The sequence below is a fragment of the Euwallacea similis genome, chromosome 8 (assembly GCF_039881205.1).
Source record: "Euwallacea similis isolate ESF13 chromosome 8, ESF131.1, whole genome shotgun sequence".
NCBI lineage: Eukaryota > Metazoa > Arthropoda > Insecta > Coleoptera > Curculionidae > Euwallacea > Euwallacea similis.
In genome coordinates this window covers 1,806,817-1,828,231 of record NC_089616.1, presented here as the reverse complement: position 1 = coordinate 1,828,231, position 21,415 = coordinate 1,806,817, and the positions used below count along the sequence as shown (strand labels likewise).

Below are 21,415 nucleotides of genomic sequence, written 5' to 3'. Positions count from 1 at the left end.
GATTATATAAGTAAAGGCCATAAGTTATTCGATCCGATATTTAACAACAGTAATCAATAATAAGATATCAATGGGGTATAAATAAAAATTAATGGGTAAATGTGATGGGAAGAACCTCGCTATGCGTTCAGAAGCGGAAAATGAACCGACTCCCTGAGAGAATCTGAAAGCTGGATCAGCTCACGTAGGAATTTCTTAACTTTTTTCCTTTAATTTCCGCATTACACCGCAAACCCAATAAAGATGCACGTTTTAGGTACTGTTATTAGTTTAATTGCCTGCTGATATTAATTAATCAATTGAATTAGCTTCCACTAATTAAACGGCTACTTAAAGAGCGAGAATTAGGCTTGGAGTGCCTTTGCAGGATTTACCATACAAATAAGCGTTGATTTCACTTTTTGCGCGGTCGGTCGATTAGTCGCCGGCAGATTTTTCCTGTATCGATTCAGTTGATCAACGATTCAGGCGGGCCCAATCGAATCAATCGGACCAATCAAATCAGTCGCACCGATCAAATCAAACGAATTAATCGAATCAATCGGGCCAATCGAATTAATCAAATCGATCGAGTTAATCGAGTAAATAAAACTCATTTAAAACAATTTATAATACGTTTGTATTTCTTTTTATAATTTATACAAATAAAATTCAATGCCTCGCGTAGCGCGCTACTCCTCAATTAACCGGGAAAATATATTTAAATTGTTAATAAAACGTTCATTATTAAAATCACTTCTGCCATGAGAACATGCGACATCAGGCAACATATACACAACGAACTATGGGGATTTGAAATTAATTAACTGTTTACCTCACTCAGCAACGAACTCCAAGATAGTGAAAGCGTTTCTGCCTGAACGAGAAGCATCTTAACAACAACTTAAAAGACAATAACAGCTTGTTTTGTATTGTAAAATATGCGGCCCCTTGCCGGAGGCCAGATTCATGTACAAGTGTGCATATTTAATGGGTGAAACGTTCTCCATAAGAGTTATCCATAAAAATAAAATAATATCACTAGATCAGCCGGAACGAGACGTAACACTTACTAAGTACTTGATCTGCTGGCACCAAACACTACTAAGCACATCATAACTTCTGAACGATATCGAACTTCTGCTTGAAGTCCATGGCCTCTTTCTTAGGATCGAACTTCTTCCTGGCGGCCAATTTGGCTCGCAGCTCCGCAGCGGTCATGCTGAGATTCAGGGTTCCATTCTCCTCCTTCTTATGGTTGTTGGTGTTGGAGTAGTGGTTGTCCTGCTTTCCTCCTTTGGACTCACTCCCACCGTTCTTTATGGATTCGGTGGTGTGAATAGGAATAACGGAGGTATCCTCGGGGTCTATCACGAGCAGCTTGGTTTCATCTGCGTGCTGCTTGATCAATTCGACTACCTGTTTGTGGGTCTTATCGCCGATGCTTTCCCCATTTACTTCTAAGATCCTGTCCCCCTGCCTCAAACCAGCTGCCTCTGCGGGGGACCCCTCGTCGACTTTGCCTATGTACTGCCCAGGTTTGCCCTTTTCTGCGTGCAGATTGAACCCGTATCCGTCGAAATAATCCACCTTCCGAATATGGCACAGGCGTGCTTTGGGATGGTTCCCATTGAGCTTCTCGGTAGACATTATTTGAAGGTTTGCAGATCCAAGGCTGATTGCCACACCAATGCACTATTCAAGCGAAAGGTCAAACATGGAGGTTCCAGAAAAAGCTCATTTCAACAGCTCTCGAACAGGTAAAACTGCTGGTGCGACAGGTGCCTCGCTGGACGTGCCTTTTTGTTGAAATTTACTTTGAAGCCACTAACGATTTTCGATCCTTCGCGTTTACTGCGCCCGCTAACTAAAAGACTCGAAATCTCGTTTTTGTTGGTACTGTGGAAGTGGTAAGGTAAGTGCTGGCGAGGCGAGTACTGTCGGACGGAGACCCCGTCCCCCGCCGCTAAGTTGGTACCGAACTACGTTGGTACCGAACCATTCTTCCACCAGTGCCGGCGGTCCGCGATCTTTTTCGATTGAAGGTGAACCTACGCATAAATGCACGTAGGTACAGATTAGTAACTCTGAGATCCAGTACACGTCGGAACAGGCCTGATGAGATCACACGAGGAAATTCTGATCTCGTTATATCGCGGTAAATAAACTGCAATTTGAATAACGCTCTTTTAAGAAACCATCGATTTGTGCATCTGCCTATTCACAGCCTTGACTGGTTCTGTCTTGTAGATGGTCTCATGATATCATTATCTTCGTGCGCAGGATTCAGTGAGCAAATCTCATGGGCAAAATTGGGTATTTTCATCAGAGACTTGAAGCGGCTGACGAATATTATCGGTTTTTTATAGGTAGTACCGAAGTCGTAAAACTTCTTCGAAGCAGAGACGCACTAGACCTAATTGTCGTTTTTCGGGATTTTCGAGCCATCAGTCCATAATCTTATTCAAAATGAGCCTGAATTGATGATTTTATGTAGCGATGTGTGGGAGGTTGCTTTCAGGCCACTGCCCACAGATTTAGAAATCAGGCGTTTCTGACCAACTTTTTTGAGGAAAATAATAGAGATCACGAACAATTTGTTATACAGGGTGTCTGTTTCTGTGGCTCAACCAGGGGGATATCACGGCAACCACAGCAGGTACGCTCATGGAAGCGCCCCAGAAGCGGACACCCTGTATACCACTTTTTCACTTTACGGAAAAAAATCGTTTCGTTTTCGAAAATAAATCGAATTGGACGTGTACGGCTTAAGATAATCGTACTTGTACCCATGAAAGCACCTGATCATGCAAATTGGATCTGGGTCAGATTGTTTTAATGTGTCAAATCTACGGCCCTTGATTTTCAAACGACCTTGATAAATGCAAGCACGACCCTCAGTGAGCTATATATGCTTCCACTATAGATGATCCTGGCAGCGTTGTTGCCTTGTCTCCGTTTTAGGAGAAAAATTGATGGAAATTAGCTTGGTTAAATACAGGGACGGACTATAGGACGATGAGGATGGGTACGGTAAATGTTTGAGCAAAATAGAAAAGTCTATCCTCATTCAACCGATTTATTCCAGAACCTTTGGAAATAGATTTGTAATTTTATCACTTGGTTTATATAGGAGGGGTACTATTTTATATATAGGGTGTTTCAGAGTTGCGCATGATTACTCTAGCACAAAATAAAGAAAACAATTTGTGTAAGCGTGTGTTAGATATTGATCGGTAGCGGAGTTACAGGGTGTTAAATGATCAGAAAAAAATTGTTTTTATTTTATTGTGTATCAAACTCAATAAAATAAAAACCAAATTTAATAGGTCAACCACTGCAGACAAAGCTTTCAAATTTCATATGCGTATTAGGTAATAATTATTGCTTAATATGAGAGCGGATGGCTTCCAAATACTAAACAAGGTAATGTATTTTTTGAGGTCTTGGTCCATAAAATCCCTTAGAAAAATTTGCTCCTACGCCACTGGTGAACTATAATACTTTTTTTTGTTCTTTAATCTATTATCTAAATTTTATCTCTTTTTATTTTTGGTTGAACTCTCTTCGATGTCCTCATAAATTTATTAATTTATAAATTAAATTAAATCTACGTACCTCAGGAATTTCTGATTTTTTCGGAATTTCATAAATCTTTAATTCTTTTTGCCCAAAAATCAATAAAAATAAAATTTAGGTAATATATTAAAGAATTTAAGAAAAATATTAAAGTTGACCAGTGCTGTATGACTAAATTTTTCTAAAGGATATTATGGACCAAGGTCTTAGTAATTACACTGCCCTGTATAATATTCTAGTTGAAGGATACCTATTCTCGTATTACCCAGCGCCTATTACCTAATACGTATATAAAATTTCTAAGCTCCATCTTGCATAAATCAAGTACAATAAAATAAAAACCTCATTTTTTCTTAACTTTTAACACCTTATAACTCTGCTACCCATCGAGATCGAACACATGCTTATATGAACTTTTTTCTTTATGTTCTATTAGAGAATACACACCTCAAATAGTGCCATGCATTTCTGAAACACCGTGTATTTTATACAGTAATTTACCAATGTGTAAAAGGAGAGTTCGATCCTGGTTTAAAACCCCGATTTTCCCCAGAGCAAATCATGAAATAAAACTGGCAACGTTGCACTTTCCGCGGTTCCATCATACCCTTTATCGGTCAATGAAATTCTTTGATTGGTCACAAATGAGTGATATGAATGCGCAGGCGTAATTCTATGACAATTGATAATCGCTTGTCCAAATTCACGATATCCCAATACGCGAATTCAGCAATTTTACCATTAAGTTGTTTTGCCATAAACATAAATCCGAATTGTTATGGTATGCATAGACATTCCTTCGTCGTAAGACTCTAAATCTTTCGGGACCCTTTTCCAAATACAGAACTTTTTGACTGAGATCTGAGTTTTTATAAGATAAATTATCAAATTCTAGTAAATCATGTTTTCTGGGTTAAGCAACCAAGTGAGCTCCTGGATGGGGAGTGTGAAGGGAGAAACGGAAGAAAAGGTGCCTACTCCTACTGAAGAGAACAATACCCTACTTACTCCAGAAGCCAAGGAGGGCATGTAAGGATTTTGACCTATTTTTTCATAAGAGCCTCAATATGCCCTTAAGTTTTTCTAGAAGACATTCTTCTTTATTAATTGTTTTACTGTTGTCAAAAGCTCTTCAAAGTTCCCTGCGATTTTCCTTGCACTTCTCTCAGTTCATTTCTGACAACCTTCCCCTAACATAGATCCTTAAACTACCTTACCAGGAAATGCCACTATCAGTAATTTTTACATTGTCTGACAGTTTTTTGTAAATACCTTTTCCTATTGATGTTCCATAGGATGAGCTCGAGTTATTCCTTTGTTCAGTATTTTTGCTGTTTCCTTTGTCACTGTTTTGTCAATGCGAATGAATGATCATTTTTTAAATCAGTCAATGGGAGATCTATTTCCCATATTTCTTTGTCTTAAGTATAAGAAAATGTCTCTTGAGCATGGTTTTCTACACAACATTATTCAATATAGTACTTTTCTGTCTTTTGTCCCATCTTCCTGAGGACAGCTCTGATTTTTGAAAGGAGAAGGGCACTGTCCAGAGGATACTGGAGTTGTTGGGATCAGCAAATCTCATCTGCCATATTCTTCTTTGTCAGAATACACGAAAGTGAAAAATACCATACATCAACATATGTTTTAACCGCCTACTATAAAATATACTTTCCCAAGCAGTCACCTCATAATCTTTCCTGATTCCATAATTTGGTAAATCATTCTTCCTCCTCAGTAGCCCCACCAAAAACCCTGGAGGCAGCCGACTAGAAATGTTTTCCAATGTTAAGAATCAAATTGAGGGCATTGGAGGTTGGTTGGGTTCAAGCATACCAAAGTTACGAAAAGGAGATCATGATGGCGGCTCAGAAATTGTTGGTCATGAGAATCCGGCAGCCGACACTGGATCTCCTGTCGCTGCAGATCCAGTGAGAGAGCCCAAAGATGACGACGATAATTCAAGGTAAATATTAAATTTAAGCTGTCTCCTGTCACCTTTACGCAATTGTATTATGTGTGAAAAGTGCGTTGTTTCTTAATTTTGGAAGGGCAAGCAACACTTTCATCTACATCCCTAAAATTTCATAGTAAATATTTTCTGCATAGATTCTCCATATGGCTACTGGTATTTGATTGTCAAAGAGTGCTGACCACCAATAGTTTAAATCGCTTTTCTTCCATGAGAATTTTTTGAGTTTGTGAGTTATTTATTTATAAGTGGTTTACTGGTTTCTGTTGATGATCCCTAGAAGGAAAGTGATTGTAATTATTCACTCTTTCCTGCTAGAAAAGTAATTTTATGCTAAGTCAGTTTACGGCAATGAAGGCATATTGAATTCTGTGTTGAAACCAAAAATACCGTCCTGACATGGTCCTAAGCAAAAAACTCTATATCAAATCGGGGGATTTTGCCTTCAGGATTCAATCTTACATTCTGCGAATCCATTTTCCTAGACACGACATCCCTTAAAGACACTAATTTTGGAAGTTTAAAGGTATCTCCTTTAATTTTTCAGGCATGATAAATTGCGTTTAGGTGTTCAATTAAAAAATGGTATATAAAAAAACCTAATGTAGGAATTTTAGTGCTACTGGAGGAGCAGACTCAGGACCGCAGTCCCTTGCTGAGTCACCAACCGAAGAAAACGGAGGTCAATTCGGAAATGGTACGTGAAGGTTTTTGTTCTAGGTTCTTGATGTATGTGGCATTTTCTTCTCTTATACTTAATCGTACCTTGACATATATGTTTCCTCCTTCTATTCTAAAGGTGTTTTTAATTAACTTTTCGCGATTTATTATTTTTTCCAGAGTAAAACCTTTTTTTGATTTAGGAGGAACGATCCTCAAATACCTGTTCTAGATGTTTGACTATGTGTATGATGATGTTGCTAAAACGTACTATCAAAACTGCCTTTATTTCAGTACAAAGTAAGGCCTTAGCTGGAGCTAAATCTTTCGGAAGTTTCTTGTATTCTGCAGTCAACAAAGCTGGGAAAACTGTTACTGAAGCCGGATCAAAAATACATGTGATTAATGTAAGTGGCCCGATGTTGGTATTGTAAAATTCATGTGTGTCAGCCCTTTAATGTTTACTTAAAATCTACCTGAGGCTAATGTGAATAACAAGCAAATGATTCCTTGTGTTGGTATTCGTCTGAAATGTTAAATTTACTGTAGTAACGTCGATTCTTTGTCAGAATATCCTAGGTGAATTTAACAAGGAGCAAGAGGCTTTTGTGAAAGGTAAAGCTAACTCCAGTTCAACCGCTCTTCCACCATGGGCAGGGTGTGCAAACGAAGAGAGCCTGAAGGAAGAATGTCTCAGCTTATCAAATGATAGAAGGTAAAACAGCAGATTTGATTATAGGGGTCGAATATTGGTTTAAAAATGCTCGTCATTGAGCTTGAATATTCCGATATTTGACCCACAAAAGTCCTAATCCCTGATCATTTCACCCCATCAAAATTTCCATGTCGTCGACATTTACGAATTAAAAATTAAAATTAAAATCCACACTGTTTGTTTTCATCAGATTTTCGACCGAAGTTGCGTTCCCGATATGTCAGCAACTTTGCCATTCAATTATTCGGATCTAAATATTCAAATTCTATTTTCAATAGAAATTTTGTTCGGGCACCGCCCGCCGGCGTTGACTTTCAATTCGATTACGAAGTTTCGTTCCCCATCGCCATGGCCATAATGGAACAAGATCCGAATTTGGAGAAGATGCGCTACGAGCTCGTGCCTAAAATGTATGTAACGCCTAGGCTTTCCTTTGCTTTTAATTCAATGTGTGATTGTCATTCCAGAATATCCGAGGAAGAGTTTTGGAAAAACTATTTCTATCGCGTAAGCCTAATCTGTCAAGCCAATGAATTGTCATTTATGTCAAGAGAGGGTGATAATCAGACCGGTAGTGTCACATCTTCTGCGCAGCCTATAGGTAAGTAATAATGTCTTCGTCGGTAGCCGAACAAATTTTTCAATCTCTTTAAATATTGGTGTGATTTATAGTGCAATGATCAGGATAACCTCCGCTTTTAGTTACTCTCTTCTGTTTTGTTGGGTGATCGAAGACACCCAGTATATTATATGTTTATGTGTCTTCAGCAAACGCAAAAGTATTAATATTTTAAATTAATTTTAGTCTGATGGGTCACAAGCAGCCATGAACAGTGGAAATTTTTTGTGTGTTAAATTCAAGCATTGCATCGTGTTCAGCCACTATTTCAATACATATGTATATGTAGATAGACATATGAACCCTTCTCAGCCTGGCTGGACAAGATAAACTTCAAAAAAATGACGAAAATGTCCAACAAAATTGCAAGGAGCTCGTATAGTCTAAAATTGTCTAAAAATTTGATAAAAAGAGTGTAATTCAATTATGCGCCTCTGTCGTGTTAAAGTTAATCAAACCAGGCCAAATGCTTTTTTCTCATGGCTGTTTACTTCCGCCCACATTCACGCACAAATCTACATTTTTGTACATACAAAAACGATAAATGATAATAAAAAGTTCTACGGGTTACTCAGGTTTTGCACTACAGATGCGCCAACAGTTTTACGTTAAAAATCTATTTATTTTCTGTTGCCTTCCATTTACCATAGTAGATAGTCGAACGTTACATTGTTTTGAATGGTTATATTTTTTCCATTAAGTAGATAAAAAAGAAAAAGAGCATGAGTTTGTGTCTGATACCCTAATTGCGAATAAAGAAGACTTAGATGAAGTTAACGAGGGAATGAAAAAACTAGCTTTAGGATCGAAGCGCATAAATGGTAAGTTGGTATGCTCTCAGTGTAAGTGCTTGAGTGGTAACTATCGGCCACAGAAACAAGCACTTATTTGTAATAATAATCATAGTCGTAATTGTATTAAACAGCTTTGGATGTTCTTCAATCAACCAATCAAGTCCGGTCTCACCTTCGGTGAAACCGAAAATGAGAAAAAAGGCTTTCCGCCCATAAAATTTAAAAATTCTAAGTTTTTTTAAAGCCGTCTGGCTGTCTCCGCCGCTCGTCCAGTATAAGTGAGAGTGAATAGCTATTAAATATAACAAATAGATGCTTGTTTTCATGAGACCTAACAGAAAAAACACCATGGCATATGTAAATACCGCCCCACCTCATGCTTTGTTTTATGAGTTCTAAAATGATCTAAAATTAGGTAGTTATGACCGATTTGAAGATATCTATCAATGTGTTAGTTTCCTGTTTCTACTTTTCCCTAGCCTAAAAGAAGATCAACGTTACATTTGCTTCCCCCACTAGTCCTCTCAATAAAACCTTTTATTTTTAATCACTTCCACGGCGATTTTATTTACTTTCTTTGTTTTGCTCGTTTTCCAACTTCATTTTATCCTCCAGTTATTTATTTTATTGTTTTGCGTTTTCCTAACCTGATGATAACTGTTATCTGAGATATGTATCTCTTTTATGTGTTGCAATAGGACAGCTGAATATTAGAAATAAATGCGGGGTGTCGGACACAGTGCAGACACAAACACGGTGTTGCATCACGTGTTTATGGAGAACTGGCCGTCGCATCGTTCAGAAAATTTGATCAATTAAGCAAATGACTCGGGCTAGTGAAATTTTTCATAGAAGCCCCGTTTCCGAAATACAGGGTGCTGCTTGAAATAGTAAAGTTGCTGCTCCTTTTTGGTGTAAGCCGCAACGTCGCAATATTGGAAATATTTTAAATCGATAAGTCAGGGACTTTTACATAATTGGACGAATTTCCAGAACGAGTCCATGCCCAGTTTTCTGTAAACGTCTAAAGTACCATCGATGTGGAACACCCTGTACATTAAGAATAATTATTATTAAACTAGTTAGCAAACCGTTGAAGTAACAACATGCTTCAAAGGCATTTAAGCGTATCGAGTTACGTGGTATAAGAGTTTAGAAAGTTTATTAAAGGGATGATATGGATATATCTCTATTTATCAAATAAATATGTGCTTAAGAGATATGTTAGATAGTTTTCCTTCATTGGCTCTGCATATATTCAATAACGATTAGTTTAAATAATTGCTGTAAAGATCAATTGACTCTCTCGCAAGTAGTTAATATCGTTTTTATTTAATTCGCATTCCCTCACTATTAAAGCAGGGATGGGAACGCCCTAATGAAAGGTTTAAACTGGTGGTTGTAACAAGGGACTTTTTAGATCGGCCATTTTCACTGCTCGATGGTACGTCAAACGTTTAAACCAGCAATTATGCATGTTTTACCTAATTTCGTCATCTATTTGGTGTGGACCTTTCAAATGCTTTTTTAGGTATATTCATTGTTTTCAGAGGTGAAAATGGGCTTTAATATTACAATAACAAAAATCTTCAATGTAGTATGGACTTAAGCAGCATCGTCAGAATATTAAAGGCAGGAAACTTTCACTCTGAACGTCTAGTGGTCACTGCTGTTTGCAAGACAATTAAAGTTTCAGTAAAATATACAACATTCGTGTGACGTTATTTCTGTTTTAATTTCGCTTTTTATTGTTTTTGTTTCTTTTGTTTTGTTTTTATCCTTTACCCTTTTCTCTCACTTAGAAGAAGACTGGGAGAAAGAACTGGAAGCGGAATTGCAGGATTATGAAATGGTTAGCGACACCAAAGATAACAACATCGATAAAGAAATCGAAGATATGCTTAACGAGGAGACGGATTTAAAGTAGAGCTTTATGATTTGACGTGTCGACTGTTCAACCATTCTAGTCAGTAATTGTATGATAAGTTACGCAGTTACGGCTTAATTTTATATGGGACTTCAACGTCGCTCAGATGCGAACGCTGACTTTCATTTCCATACGATGTTCCTTTATATGTATGTCATTTCTTTAGTTAATTTTCTTAAATTACGCATTGTTAGCTCTTAGTAGTTTACGAATTTTGTTGATTGGAAGAGGATTTTTCGAAGACAATAATGTGTAAGAAGGCGAGGAGCGGGGCACGTCCAGAAAAATTGGACTAACATTCCGTACTCACTCATTCCACTTAGAATATCTCGGAAAAGATTCTATTTTATTTATGTGTAAAATTTTAAATGTTGTACTTTGAAAATGTGATAATCGATATTGCAATTAAAAGGTCCGCGCTAGGCTTAGGTGGTAATTGAAGCAATTACTTCATATACCTATAAAGATTCGAGAAGCGTTAGGCTAGAAGGAAGAGGAATAAGAAAACGTACTGTGTGTTGTGAACAATACAAAAATATATAAAGGCGTTTATTACGCGCTTTTAATGTTAATACATAATTTTAGTCGTATATGCATATGTGTAAGCAGATGATTAATGTGGGGACTCGTCAATAACGCGCGGTTGTCTATCGTCTTAATTATAATTAAGTTACAACATGTACCGTCAACATAAGTCGAAGTGTGTACTAACATCCATCTCTAAGCAAGCTGCTGCCAAAACGAATACCAAAATTATCGGAACTTCTCTATATATTGTGTATTTAACAGTATTCCTTAAAGGCATTTGAGATTCTAAACGTGACGTATTTGTGATTTTTTGTTTTTTATAGTTAAGGTTTATTCAAAATATAATATGTGTAAGATAGTATATATTAAATACCAGATAGTATTTAGGTACCTGTATTTGGGTTTAAAGCTGTTGGATGCTACAGCTGTTTTAAGTTACGTTTTATGATCATTATGGCGTCTGCATTGACATATGATCTAGAGCCTAGACACCTAGCTTTTGAGTGTTGAAACATGTTTTCTTCTCTTCGTAATACTTATTACTGTTAAAATACAAATATCTTATTGTTAAATAAATGTAGTTGTGCTCATCGAGGTGGTGTTTATTGTTTTGAATAAAACAACTATTTTAGTAACGTTCTGTTTGCCACACTAAGCTATGATTTTACCATGTCTGTCGCTTAGCGAGACGGGACATTGCTTCAATGCATGTTCAAAGAATATCAGGGAAACTTCACTTTCTATTCTAAAAGCAAACTGCTGCATTATTTGGCTAAGGAAATGTTTACTTATTTGGTAATTTCTTTCGTGGTCTGTTAGCCGAGACGAAGAGTATCTCACCAATTTAAAGTGACACCAGATTATCTGCGCTTATAGTAAAACCAAATTAGACCAATCTCATCTGAAACAAATAGGGACACACGAGCTAATCTTCCTCGTTTCCATATCAAATGTATCAGTCAAGAATTTTTAATTACAGGTACATAAGGAAGACAAAATATAACAGGCATCAACGGTGTATTGTAATTTTACTTAAGAGTAAAAAATATAAATAAAACATGAGTGTTCCGTAATTCATATAGCAATAATTTCAATTTTGATTTAAATATACTCGCCTTAAAGTAGTCAGTCACGGAGTGAACCGAAAACCCCAGAGCATTAAGTACCTACTGGAAAATAGTTAAATGTGTTTATATTTCTTAAACCAACTGAAAGAATATTGCGGCATACATTAATAAGATAAATTAATATTTAACAATATGAAAAGTAGTTGGTTAATTGGTTAAGAGCTAATTAATCCAAGATTAACGTAAGATATATACAACCTAAAAATCGATGTGGGATGTACGTTCAAGTACATAATATATCTATAACACATACTAATAACTGATCACAATAAGCAGTATAATAGAACCCTAACAAAAAACTGAAGCGCCGAATCGTCATTAATTTGATTTCTAAATATCGTAATTTATTTTATAAAAATGCATCAATTATAACAATAAAAACGTTTCATGATTAAATAGGGAAATTTAATAAAATACTGAACAACTTAAACATAATATTACGTAATTAATATCTGTTATTAGTAGAGTTAGTGTTACTATTTTGGGAAAATTGCGACTGAACCGCTGCTGCGGCCACGTTACTTGCAGCACTTCGGACGTGCTGGTTGCCTAGGACCACATCTGTGAATTCCTTTTTGGCTTTATCCATACTGGCTCCGGTACTTCGATACATTCGGTGGATCTAGAAATTCAGAAAACCGATGATTAGAAAAAAGGCGAGAAAAGGTAATTGTTTTTGTCGCAGTTACATCAGGAAGGGACGGATCTAACAAAAAAAATTCCTTCCGCCACTTTGTCAAGAAATTTGAAGGTTGATCGATTGATACAATACTTTTTCTCATACGGGTATATTGGCCGACACAGCTATGTTAAACCTATATTAGAGATTCAGTTATATCTCTATATCCAAAACCTACCTTACTGATCATGAACAAATCAGCTGCGGCTGCAAGGGTGAACCCAATAGCAACAGCAAGAGCTACAAGTCCTGAAATAATGCTCCAAGCAGAGTTGCCAAACGTCCCAATAACTGTAAAAACCCCTCTGAAAAAAAAGAAACAATACATTGAAGTACCAGATGCTCATGTTAAAATTGTGACTTACATTGTTCCCGATCCAGGAATTCCAATGGCATGAATGGTGGTAACAACAAATTGAAAGAAGAAAATAAAGAAGAACACCATAAAATTGAAAGATGAATCTGAACGGAATGCTTTATAGGCTGGTCTGAACCAGCACAAATAGGAAAATGGTGTAAGAAGGAGGGTGTACAATATACCTACAACAATAATTGTTACGTTTTTTAGCACTATCCCTCCAATTGTATTGCTAATCATAACCACTCCATGGACTGAAAACAATAAAACGATATAAAAATAGGGACTACACCACTGGGGAGCGGGAAAACTTACAAATCCAGAGGTAATATAAATGTCTGACAATTTTCTGAAATTCTAATGGGATATCGAGTTGAATGTCTTGATAAAAACACGGCTGAAAACAACACTGTTCAGGAAGCGGAGGCCAATTATTACGTCTCACGTTGTATGAAGACTGTCTCATTTCTTCTTCTCTTCTTGCCAATTCTTGTTCTTTCCTTTCTAATTCTTCTTGCCTTCTCTATAAAAATTCAAAACAAGTTGTATAATTAATGTTTTTGCTTATAAATAAGTTCCTCCCAGGAGCCCACACATATTCATCTTATAGATTCGCAGGAAAAAATAAAATATTACCTGTAGTTCTTCAGTATTAATAACAGGCTTTGCTGGTTGATGCTGAATTACTTGCTGCGCAGTTTTGGTATAAGCTGGAGGTTCTTCAGTAGGCTGCATGATAGCTGGTCCACTGTTTGAGGAAGGTACTACTCCGGCATACTGCAGCAAAATAGAGAAGTGAGACATAGAAACGCCGTTGAATGCGTTGTCAATTATTTTGTCAACATTTTATTACCATAAAGGTTGACAAAATATACAAGGTTGATAAACCATAAAGAAACTCCCAAAAGAAGTTGATTGATTGAGCACTCCTTGTCTATCTCAAGTTCAAAAGCAACTTATTAAACATCCTCCTGTTATCACATATAAGAGATGAATTGGTCAAGGTGTTGGTAGCAATGAAAATAGCCTTAATATTAACATATTTATATACTGCCTAAATTACTGAATCAATGGAAACTAATTTCCATAGTGTCTTAACGGAAAAAAAATTTTGACTAAAGGCAATTACCAACTCTTTCTATTCAATTTTGTTCAAGAGTAATAAACCTAATTGCAACTGATGTTGATGATAACCATTATTATTTGATTTATGAAGTAATCCTTCAGCTTATACATAGCAAGCAGAGACTTATCAGTCATATAAATATAATCGAGATAAGAGAATAGATTAATAACAAATAAGATCATTTAGAGTGTTTTTAATGTTATATTATAGAAAAAATAACTGGTAAAAATTAAGATATCTTACTGTTCTGGAGCCAGCAGCAGCTTGGTTGTCAAAAGGATTATAATCATCAACTCGAATCTGGGCATTTGCAGTCCTTGCAACTTGTTGTACTGAGGGGTCCTGAAATTGAGTAAATTGTTTCCTTTATCAGTCCATGTAAAATCATTATGGAGGTTCCTTAGAAATTTAAGTGTAGGTATTTTGTTGGAAATACACCACTTTAGGTCTCTGATATGCCTACACACAAAGTGCTCTGAGTTTGTCAATGTTTAAGCAGTTTTTAAATGAACTAGATCTATAAATTATATGCCCATTTGAGGTAAGCAAGAACACAAAGAATGTTTTCATGTACGCACACATATGATCGACGTAGTATAAGTGGAACTTATGTGTTGATTTTTTTAGTTACTTACAGCAAAGGGGTTGTCTATGGTGGGCTCCCCGAAAGGGTTTTCGTCGAATCCCGACATTTTGTTACAGTTTGCTCAGCGAAAGCTCTTTTTAGACGTAAGCAACAATGAAAATAGGTTTATCTGAGGATATTTTCATTATCACAAATCACAAATGGCAGGCGGCAGGACACAACACACTTATCTTTTTAATTCGCCTTCGTTTCGTAGCCACAACGATCCAATATCCCAAATTTTCAATTTGGCAATGGCATGAACGGCAATTGACGGCGCTGGTTCCTGTCAGACCGACATTGACAGTTACATCACCATGTGGGTTAATTAGACTGTGGCATTTTTAATTATTAGTCAGGAATCAGTTCCAGCTCTACTCGTTTCTGCGAGGAAGTGTAATAATAGGGAATTTTTTGTCTCTGACGACAAAACAACATTTTTGTGGAGTAGTAAAGGAAAAAACCAGGGAACCATTCGGTTCCGAAACACCACCACATATGATATCCATCACTGGTCAATGTCATATTGCCCATCGCTTTCAGATGTGAGTCAAATAAGTTTTCGAATATGCAAATCTGGGGGATTTAATCACTACCAGCTGGTTTGAGACGAATTGGATTGGCTAGCTGTCATGAGAGTGCAGTCCGATTGGTTAAAAATCAGCTGATAGGGATCGTTATCGTTTCCGAAAAGGGCCGAACGCACTGAATCATCAAAACATTAATACTTCGTTCATCGTTGTGTCGTGTCGTGTTGCGTCACTATTTGCGATTGCTTTTCCTTTAAATTTCGCAGGCACAAAACAGACACGAAGATGAAAACGTTAATTTTAAAATATGTTCGAAAGAAACTGAAGGTTGAATGATAAAACTAAATCGAAATGAATATCTTTGTGATAGTAATATCAATTCTCTTGTCTGTGATATGTGTCTTGTTAGGTTTACTCCAACACTTTTACCTTGTAACTAACATGTACAAAAAAGCAACAATTTGGTATTCTCCAGCGTTTGAGGATCTGATTCCAACTGATGCCGACAAAAGACACCAACTCGATTATCCATTGAGCACAGAATCACACCATGACAATACAGTATTAAATGATCTAACATCGGCACTGAGATCTGAGTCAGATGAATCTAAAATTATGAGGGATGGTATTGGGAACAAGATGAATATGGGCACTGATTCTGAAGTGTACAATACAATCCATGCGGGCTTGGCATTTAAAATGGCAGGAAAGAAAAGCAAAGCAATGAAATTGTTTGAACATGCCAATGCCATGGCTCCAGACAATGCAGATGTACTTAATTGGTATGGGGAATTTTTGGAGCAAAATCATGATATTGTTACAGCTGACGAGTTATATTTTAAGGTAAGGGAGTAGATGATAGGACTGTTAGACTAACTTTAAACTTTCATACTAAAGAAGTTCCTATATTTAGGCCCTGGCTTACTCTCCAAACCATGAAGCTGCTTTGTCCAACAGAAAACGCACAGCTCCTGTAGTAGACAGATTGGATCATAAATTATTTGAAGAAATTGACAAATTAAAAAATGTATTGAAGGAGCGAATGAAACAAGACAATTTTAATACTGTAAAAAAGCAAGCTTACTATCTTCACATCTACCATACTGTAAGCCTTCAATTTTATAGTTTTAAACAAGTAATATGGGGAAGGCTTTCTCCAGATTGGTATTGAAGGGAACACCATGACAGTGGAGCAATTAAGATATGTACTAGAGACAGGGCATGTTGTCAGTGGTAAAAGCTTATTAGAGCATAATGAAGTTCTAGGTCTAGAGAAAGCAATGCAATATGTGAAACTACTTACTACAGTTGAACATATTGGAATTAAAGAAATTTTGGGCATTCATAGGAGAGTTTTGGGTCATGTAGATCCCATCAAGTCTGGAGTTTTTAGAGATGAAAAGGTTAACATAACAATAACTAGGTAGAATAATTAAAAAAATATAAATTATCATTTGAAGGTATTTGTTGGTAGCCATGTTCCTCCTCCACATGATGAAATATCTGCCCACATGCAGAACTATGTAGATTGGTTGAACTCTGAAGAAGCCCATAGTATGCACCCTGTGAGATACGCTGCTCTAGCTCATTATAAACTAGTTGATATACACCCTTTTGTTGATGGAAATGGACGCACAAGTAGGCTTGTTATGAATCTTATACTACTTAAAGCTGGATATCCTCCTGTAATGGTTTTAAAAGAACAAAGGTGAGCCAAAATCACTATTTATAATGCCTTCCGTTTAATAATTTTTATATGAAAATAGCCTCTATTCCTATTTTCAGGGATAAATATTATGACACGCTGAAAACCGCAAATATGGGGGATGTAAAGCCATTTGTTCGCTTTGTAGCACAATGTACTTTACAGATTTTGGACATGTATTTGTATGGAACTAGAGCCTTATCACTAGATGGGCCAGACCATCAAGTTGTACAATATTCTGAAACCTAGTATTGTTGATTTTTTAAAGTGAAATTATAGACCAAAGAGCATCACCAGAGAAGTCCACTTCTCCCATATTTTGCTAATTTTTTAAACCATTAAAAAAATATATAGGAAGTACACTAAGGTATGAGATAATTCGTGTTGATTAAGCATACGCATTTGAACTTTAACCCCAATCACTGAACTAAAAATCTTTCAGTCCTTACTGGGTATTTATAATTATCTCATCTTAGTGGAATAGTTGTGTGCGCTTGTGGGGTTAGTTAACCAATTAAACGTTAACAAAATTCTAAACGAACGACCGTAGTATTTGGTATTGAACAAATATTAATTTATATCTGTTAAATATGAGTAAAGCAAATAAATAATGCCAAAGCCCTTTAAATTTTCTATTATTTTATTAAAGTCTTAAAATATACATATTAACCCACAAACAACATTTTATGAATGTATCACAACCATATTCTCACAGGGTTATTTCAGGGAAAAATTATTATTGGTTGACTTTTAGGCACTTTAAAATGAGAACAATTTAACGTTAATATTAATTTAATAGAATTAAATTTGATGAATGTTTGGCGACAAGGGTGGCGTCTTCTTCTTTGCTTTTTCAAACGCCTCGATGATTGCATCTCTAATGAAACAAAAAGGGATACAGTTTTTAAGTAAGTACCTGTACAAAAATGCATTTAGATTTACCTAAAAATGTTCCTATACCAAATATACGCCCCCACATGGCCACAATCCAAATACTTAACGGTTGCTCCCGGCCATATCTCATCAAGTTTCGACACACCCCTTCTAGGAACATATCCGTCAGTTTTGGCAGTAATTGATATCACAAGAGATGTATCTATTGGCACAGAGAAGTTTTTCAAATGGGTACATTCGTCCATCATGCCTCGCATAAACCACAGAGCTTCCTTTGCTAAATTCAACCAGTATCATGGCACTAACAGATCTATTTAAAATATCTTTTCTATTTACCTCTTTTCTTCATTTCTATAATGCTTTTACTAGGGATAAACGAGGGTACGTTTTTAATACTCTCAATTCTAGACAAAAGGTGATCTTTTGCAGGTGTAGACTTGTATGATACTGCTCGGCAACTGTTTTCGCCCCCGTTTATTTTGATAACATTGACTAATTCGTATGGGGTCACGTAACTGGACTTTAGTTCGTCAGCTAGATCCATGTCATACTGGTCATGATAATCTACAAATATTAATGTTCGTTTTTTTTTTTGAGCTAGAAAAAAGATCCGTTAAATTAAGACTATTTAGACGCTTTATAAGAAAAATAAATCTATAAAATAACATCGACTTTTACAGGTTCAGCTAAAACATATCATAGAATTACATTGAGGAGTTAACCAGTGAAAACCTGGAATTCCTTAATTGAAGCCTGTCTACATCAAATAACACATTATGATTCTTACGCATCCAAAATGTACCAACCTGTCAAACCTTTGCTTAAATTGCATGCAAAAGGATCATCCACTATTTTACACGCTTTTGACAATTCCTCACAATATAACGCATCACTAAAATATTGCTCCTGAAGCATATCCCAGTTAATTGATTCACTCATTACTCCCTGCATGAAAAGGGAAAATATTTGTAAGTATTGAATTGAAAACGAGTTACTGAATAACTACATCAAATAACCAAACCAAATTCTGTTTAAAATTAGTTACGAGATCTACAGTTTTGGTCTAACTCCAATGTTGTATACTTACTAGAAAACCTTACTTTTTAATTAGTTTAACATGAGTAGGACTTTTATTGAAAGTTATCTTCGCAATGGAGATTGTTGAAAGTTGATAATGGATGCATTGAGAAGCAGGAAAGTACAGTTAAAAATGTATAAATATTTGTGAGAAAATGACCTTAGCAGGACGTTAAAAAAATGGTTCAAGCTGTCAGAATTTATAACTGAAAGAACAAGATCATATAGAAGAATTTTATCAGAAATTTCCAACGGGAAAAGAATCAATTATGATTGTTTTTTATCATTCTTTTCACATTTGTTATAGTTCCAAGAGAGTTCCTACTAATTTGGAACACGTGATACACAATGGATTAAATGGACGTTGCAAATGATTTACCTCTGTGAAAACAGATGATGCAGTTGACCAACTTAAACAAGGAACTAGCACCAAAGGTTTTGGCCAATTAGTTGCTGCAAGAGAAGCCATCTACGAAAAATAATAATATAAAAAGCTATGATGTGAGAGGATATAGTGTGAAGTCAAGACCCAATGAAAGCTTCAACCCTGATTTGATAAGTTGAAGATTAAATATTTTAAATTGGGCCTTAATAACATTAACTTATAAAGTATTTAGCTTCTAATCTCTTGCAGTTATTTTTAATTCTTTCAGGCTACAGTTAGGGTCAAATCCCCCAAATGTTCTAAAGATAAATAATAGAAAACTTACATGACCTCCCATTGATATGCCTGTAATACCAAGTGGTCCAAAACCAAGTTGTTCACACCAATGAAGTAAAACTAAGCACTCTAATATTAAACAACCACCCATAACAAAAATATCAGAAACATAGTGTACACTTGATCTAACTTGTTTTTTGGGTTTCCTTAATCCGTAGAATGGATTTTCTAAGATTATGGCACCTATGCCAGCTTTCAAAAGTGGCTTGGCCATTATATTCCTTCTTCGCCAAAAGTACTGCAACAATGAGGAATTAAAGCAATTAAGGTAAGTAAAATTTGGTTATATAGTTATTAAGAACTGATGGTGAATTATGAACATATTAGAGTTTATCTTAAATTGGTTAATGAACAACAAATCCAGAAAGAGGTTGCTGGGAAGACAGGTATGATAATGTAAAAGATTCAGATGGGATCATGGGCTGACAGATCCCTGATAATTCTATAAACATTCTTTCATTTTATTTTCATTTTTACTCTAATTTAACTTTACATTCATTGAAACATTTCTACTGCTGGGACCATAAGTATTTGTTGCTATATAGGGTGTCACACTGGGCTGGGAATCAGGATGATTAAGGAAGAATTGTAATGATTAGATTAAAGTAAAATATTCTCAAGATGACAATCTTTTATGATCATTACATTTCAGCTTTTTAAGAATTACCCACCTTATTGCATATTTTTCTCAAAATATTTGACATCTTGTTGCTTCGCTGCATCTTCTTAAATGAGCTTCAAGATAGGGATGTTACAAAATATTTTAATCATATTGGTCCCTTCAGATTTTACATAGGAAGAAATCCTTATATTTTTCCTTCCTACAATTTTTCCATTATAGATTGATACAATTCCCAGTATGACACCCTGTATTATACCTTACATAAAAATTTTGATGTTGACAATAATGATTGTTTTAAATGTTTATTTGGTCAAATGATAAAACCTTATTTTAGATCTATAAATAGTTTGGAGTAAACAGGGACACTGCTACTCACATGATCCCCTGTTCCAGCCAGATGAATGCAAATTGGCTTATGTTCATTTTTCCATCTCAAAGGTAATACCATTTGAAAATAGGCATCCTGTACTTCAGGTGGAACAAGGCCTTCAAGGTGCAGGGCAAAGGGGCTTTGAAATTTCCCTTCAATGATGTGACAGTCTACATATTTCTGAGACTATATCAAAAATACTTCTTTTAGTTGTTATTAGTCAAAAAGTTCTTAAGGGGCAGTGTAAAACCTTACATTGATTATCTGTATGGGATAGTCCTTTGGCACAAGATCACAACATGTTTGCCGGTTTGAAATTATTTTTCTAAACTGAAACAGCCTAAAATACCGTTCCTATAAATAAACGTTTAATAGTCGTTTAAAAATGATAAGAAGTTCACCTTTTCAGGTGTCCAGGGACACCCCAACCTTTCGTAAAAAATTTCGTTAACAGTAATTTTCTATATATAACGTCTAGCCGGCTTACGGGCATACTTATGGTACAAAAACACTAGAATTTCGTTTTAAACTACCTGTAATCGATTTACTTTAGACTTTCAGTAAAAATGATAACCTTAACCTTCTACGCGCCACACATTATCCACCAATCTCAAAATCATATCACATTAATGATTGTCAAACGTCAGTTTATGGTTCTTTCAAAAAACTTGTTTGCTCTAAATGTACCCAGTTAGTTCTGTAACGCATGATAGGTGTCATATTTTAAAAATAGTTATATATATGCAGGAAGTCGCATAAATTCGCGACGAATCAAAATATTCGCTACAGCGGCTACTCTTTCTAAGAA

General features: G+C 35.8%; 5 protein-coding genes across 13 annotated transcripts; 2 read left to right on the top strand and 3 right to left on the bottom strand.

The window, feature by feature from the left end:
- Positions 1 to 602: 602 nt before the first annotated feature.
- LOC136410305 (Na(+)/H(+) exchange regulatory cofactor NHE-RF2) lies at positions 603 to 2,212 on the bottom strand. Its single transcript, XM_066392394.1, has one exon. It carries the CDS (start codon positions 1,627 to 1,629, stop codon positions 1,093 to 1,095), a length of 537 nt encoding a protein of 178 aa, XP_066248491.1. The 5' UTR covers positions 1,630 to 2,212; the 3' UTR covers positions 603 to 1,092.
- A 1,905-nt stretch (positions 2,213 to 4,117) lies between these two features.
- On the top strand, positions 4,118 to 11,363 carry Sap47 (Synapse-associated protein 47kD). 6 transcript variants are annotated; one of them, XM_066392184.1, is made up of 9 exons: positions 4,118 to 4,587; positions 5,300 to 5,524; positions 6,139 to 6,227; positions 6,485 to 6,597; positions 6,760 to 6,905; positions 7,184 to 7,315; positions 7,373 to 7,506; positions 8,226 to 8,345; positions 10,121 to 11,363. In XM_066392184.1, exons 1-9 carry the CDS (start codon positions 4,460 to 4,462, stop codon positions 10,243 to 10,245), a joined length of 1,212 nt encoding a protein of 403 aa, XP_066248281.1. In that variant the 5' UTR covers positions 4,118 to 4,459; the 3' UTR covers positions 10,246 to 11,363. The 6 variants fall into 6 exon arrangements, with proteins under 6 accessions (XP_066248281.1, XP_066248279.1, XP_066248283.1 ...); XM_066392182.1 differs by having other exon boundaries at positions 4,123 to 4,587; positions 5,297 to 5,524; XM_066392185.1 differs by having other exon boundaries at positions 4,124 to 4,587; positions 5,297 to 5,524; positions 6,148 to 6,227.
- Positions 11,364 to 11,773: 410 nt separating this feature from the next.
- Scamp (secretory carrier membrane protein) lies at positions 11,774 to 14,962 on the bottom strand. The gene is made up of 7 exons (XM_066392505.1): positions 14,699 to 14,962; positions 14,307 to 14,405; positions 13,574 to 13,714; positions 13,253 to 13,460; positions 12,945 to 13,191; positions 12,758 to 12,884; positions 11,774 to 12,522 (listed from the first exon to the last, which is right to left on the bottom strand). Exons 1-7 carry the CDS (start codon positions 14,753 to 14,755, stop codon positions 12,346 to 12,348), a joined length of 1,056 nt encoding a protein of 351 aa, XP_066248602.1. The 5' UTR covers positions 14,756 to 14,962; the 3' UTR covers positions 11,774 to 12,345.
- A 454-nt stretch (positions 14,963 to 15,416) lies between these two features.
- Positions 15,417 to 17,304, top strand: LOC136410565 (protein adenylyltransferase Fic-like). Its single transcript, XM_066392762.1, has 5 exons — positions 15,417 to 16,061; positions 16,132 to 16,323; positions 16,379 to 16,621; positions 16,679 to 16,926; positions 17,004 to 17,304. Exons 1-5 carry the CDS (start codon positions 15,570 to 15,572, stop codon positions 17,170 to 17,172), a joined length of 1,344 nt encoding a protein of 447 aa, XP_066248859.1. The 5' UTR covers positions 15,417 to 15,569; the 3' UTR covers positions 17,173 to 17,304.
- A 241-nt stretch (positions 17,305 to 17,545) lies between these two features.
- Positions 17,546 to 21,177, bottom strand: LOC136410564 (protein ABHD18). Of its 4 annotated transcripts, none has more exons than XM_066392757.1 (9): positions 21,009 to 21,177; positions 20,863 to 20,947; positions 20,614 to 20,793; positions 19,605 to 19,853; positions 19,274 to 19,363; positions 18,624 to 18,762; positions 18,154 to 18,381; positions 17,866 to 18,094; positions 17,546 to 17,800 (listed from the first exon to the last, which is right to left on the bottom strand). In XM_066392757.1, exons 1-9 carry the CDS (start codon positions 21,098 to 21,100, stop codon positions 17,725 to 17,727), a joined length of 1,368 nt encoding a protein of 455 aa, XP_066248854.1. In that variant the 5' UTR covers positions 21,101 to 21,177; the 3' UTR covers positions 17,546 to 17,724. The 4 variants fall into 4 exon arrangements, with proteins under 4 accessions (XP_066248854.1, XP_066248857.1, XP_066248856.1 ...); XM_066392760.1 differs by having other exon boundaries at positions 20,614 to 20,807; positions 20,863 to 20,961; positions 21,009 to 21,137; XM_066392759.1 differs by having other exon boundaries at positions 20,863 to 20,961; positions 21,009 to 21,137.
- Between the last annotated feature and the right edge of the window lie 238 nt (positions 21,178 to 21,415).

What these genes read in the sequence shown, in the direction of transcription:
- LOC136410564 (XM_066392757.1), bottom strand. Translation starts at nt 21,100, where the DNA reads ATGCCCGTAAGCCGGCTAGACGTTATATATAGAAAATTACTGTTAACG. An exon ending in GTCCCTGGACACCTGAAAAG is followed by an intron (nt 20,948 to 21,008) that starts GTGAACTTCTTA and finishes ACGGTATTTTAG; the next exon opens with GCTGTTTCAGTTTAGAAAAA. An exon ending in TATAGAAATGAAGAAAAGAG is followed by an intron (nt 18,095 to 18,153) that starts GTAAATAGAAAA and finishes GGTTGAATTTAG; the next exon opens with CAAAGGAAGCTCTGTGGTTT.
- LOC136410305 (XM_066392394.1), bottom strand. Translation starts at nt 1,629, where the DNA reads ATGTCTACCGAGAAGCTCAATGGGAACCATCCCAAAGCACGCCTGTGC.
- Sap47 (XM_066392182.1), top strand. Translation starts at nt 4,460, where the DNA reads ATGTTTTCTGGGTTAAGCAACCAAGTGAGCTCCTGGATGGGGAGTGTG. An exon ending in GATGACGACGATAATTCAAG is followed by an intron (nt 5,525 to 6,138) that starts GTAAATATTAAA and finishes AACCTAATGTAG; the next exon opens with GAATTTTAGTGCTACTGGAG. An exon ending in CAAAAATACATGTGATTAAT is followed by an intron (nt 6,598 to 6,759) that starts GTAAGTGGCCCG and finishes ATTCTTTGTCAG; the next exon opens with AATATCCTAGGTGAATTTAA.
- Scamp (XM_066392505.1), bottom strand. Translation starts at nt 14,755, where the DNA reads ATGTCGGGATTCGACGAAAACCCTTTCGGGGAGCCCACCATAGACAAC. An exon ending in CCATAGACAACCCCTTTGCT is followed by an intron (nt 14,406 to 14,698) that starts GTAAGTAACTAA and finishes ACTCAATTTCAG; the next exon opens with GACCCCTCAGTACAACAAGT. An exon ending in TTTATATTACCTCTGGATTT is followed by an intron (nt 13,192 to 13,252) that starts GTAAGTTTTCCC and finishes TATTGTTTTCAG; the next exon opens with TCCATGGAGTGGTTATGATT.
- LOC136410565 (XM_066392762.1), top strand. Translation starts at nt 15,570, where the DNA reads ATGAATATCTTTGTGATAGTAATATCAATTCTCTTGTCTGTGATATGT. An exon ending in CTGACGAGTTATATTTTAAG is followed by an intron (nt 16,062 to 16,131) that starts GTAAGGGAGTAG and finishes TCCTATATTTAG; the next exon opens with GCCCTGGCTTACTCTCCAAA. An exon ending in ATGGTTTTAAAAGAACAAAG is followed by an intron (nt 16,927 to 17,003) that starts GTGAGCCAAAAT and finishes TCCTATTTTCAG; the next exon opens with GGATAAATATTATGACACGC.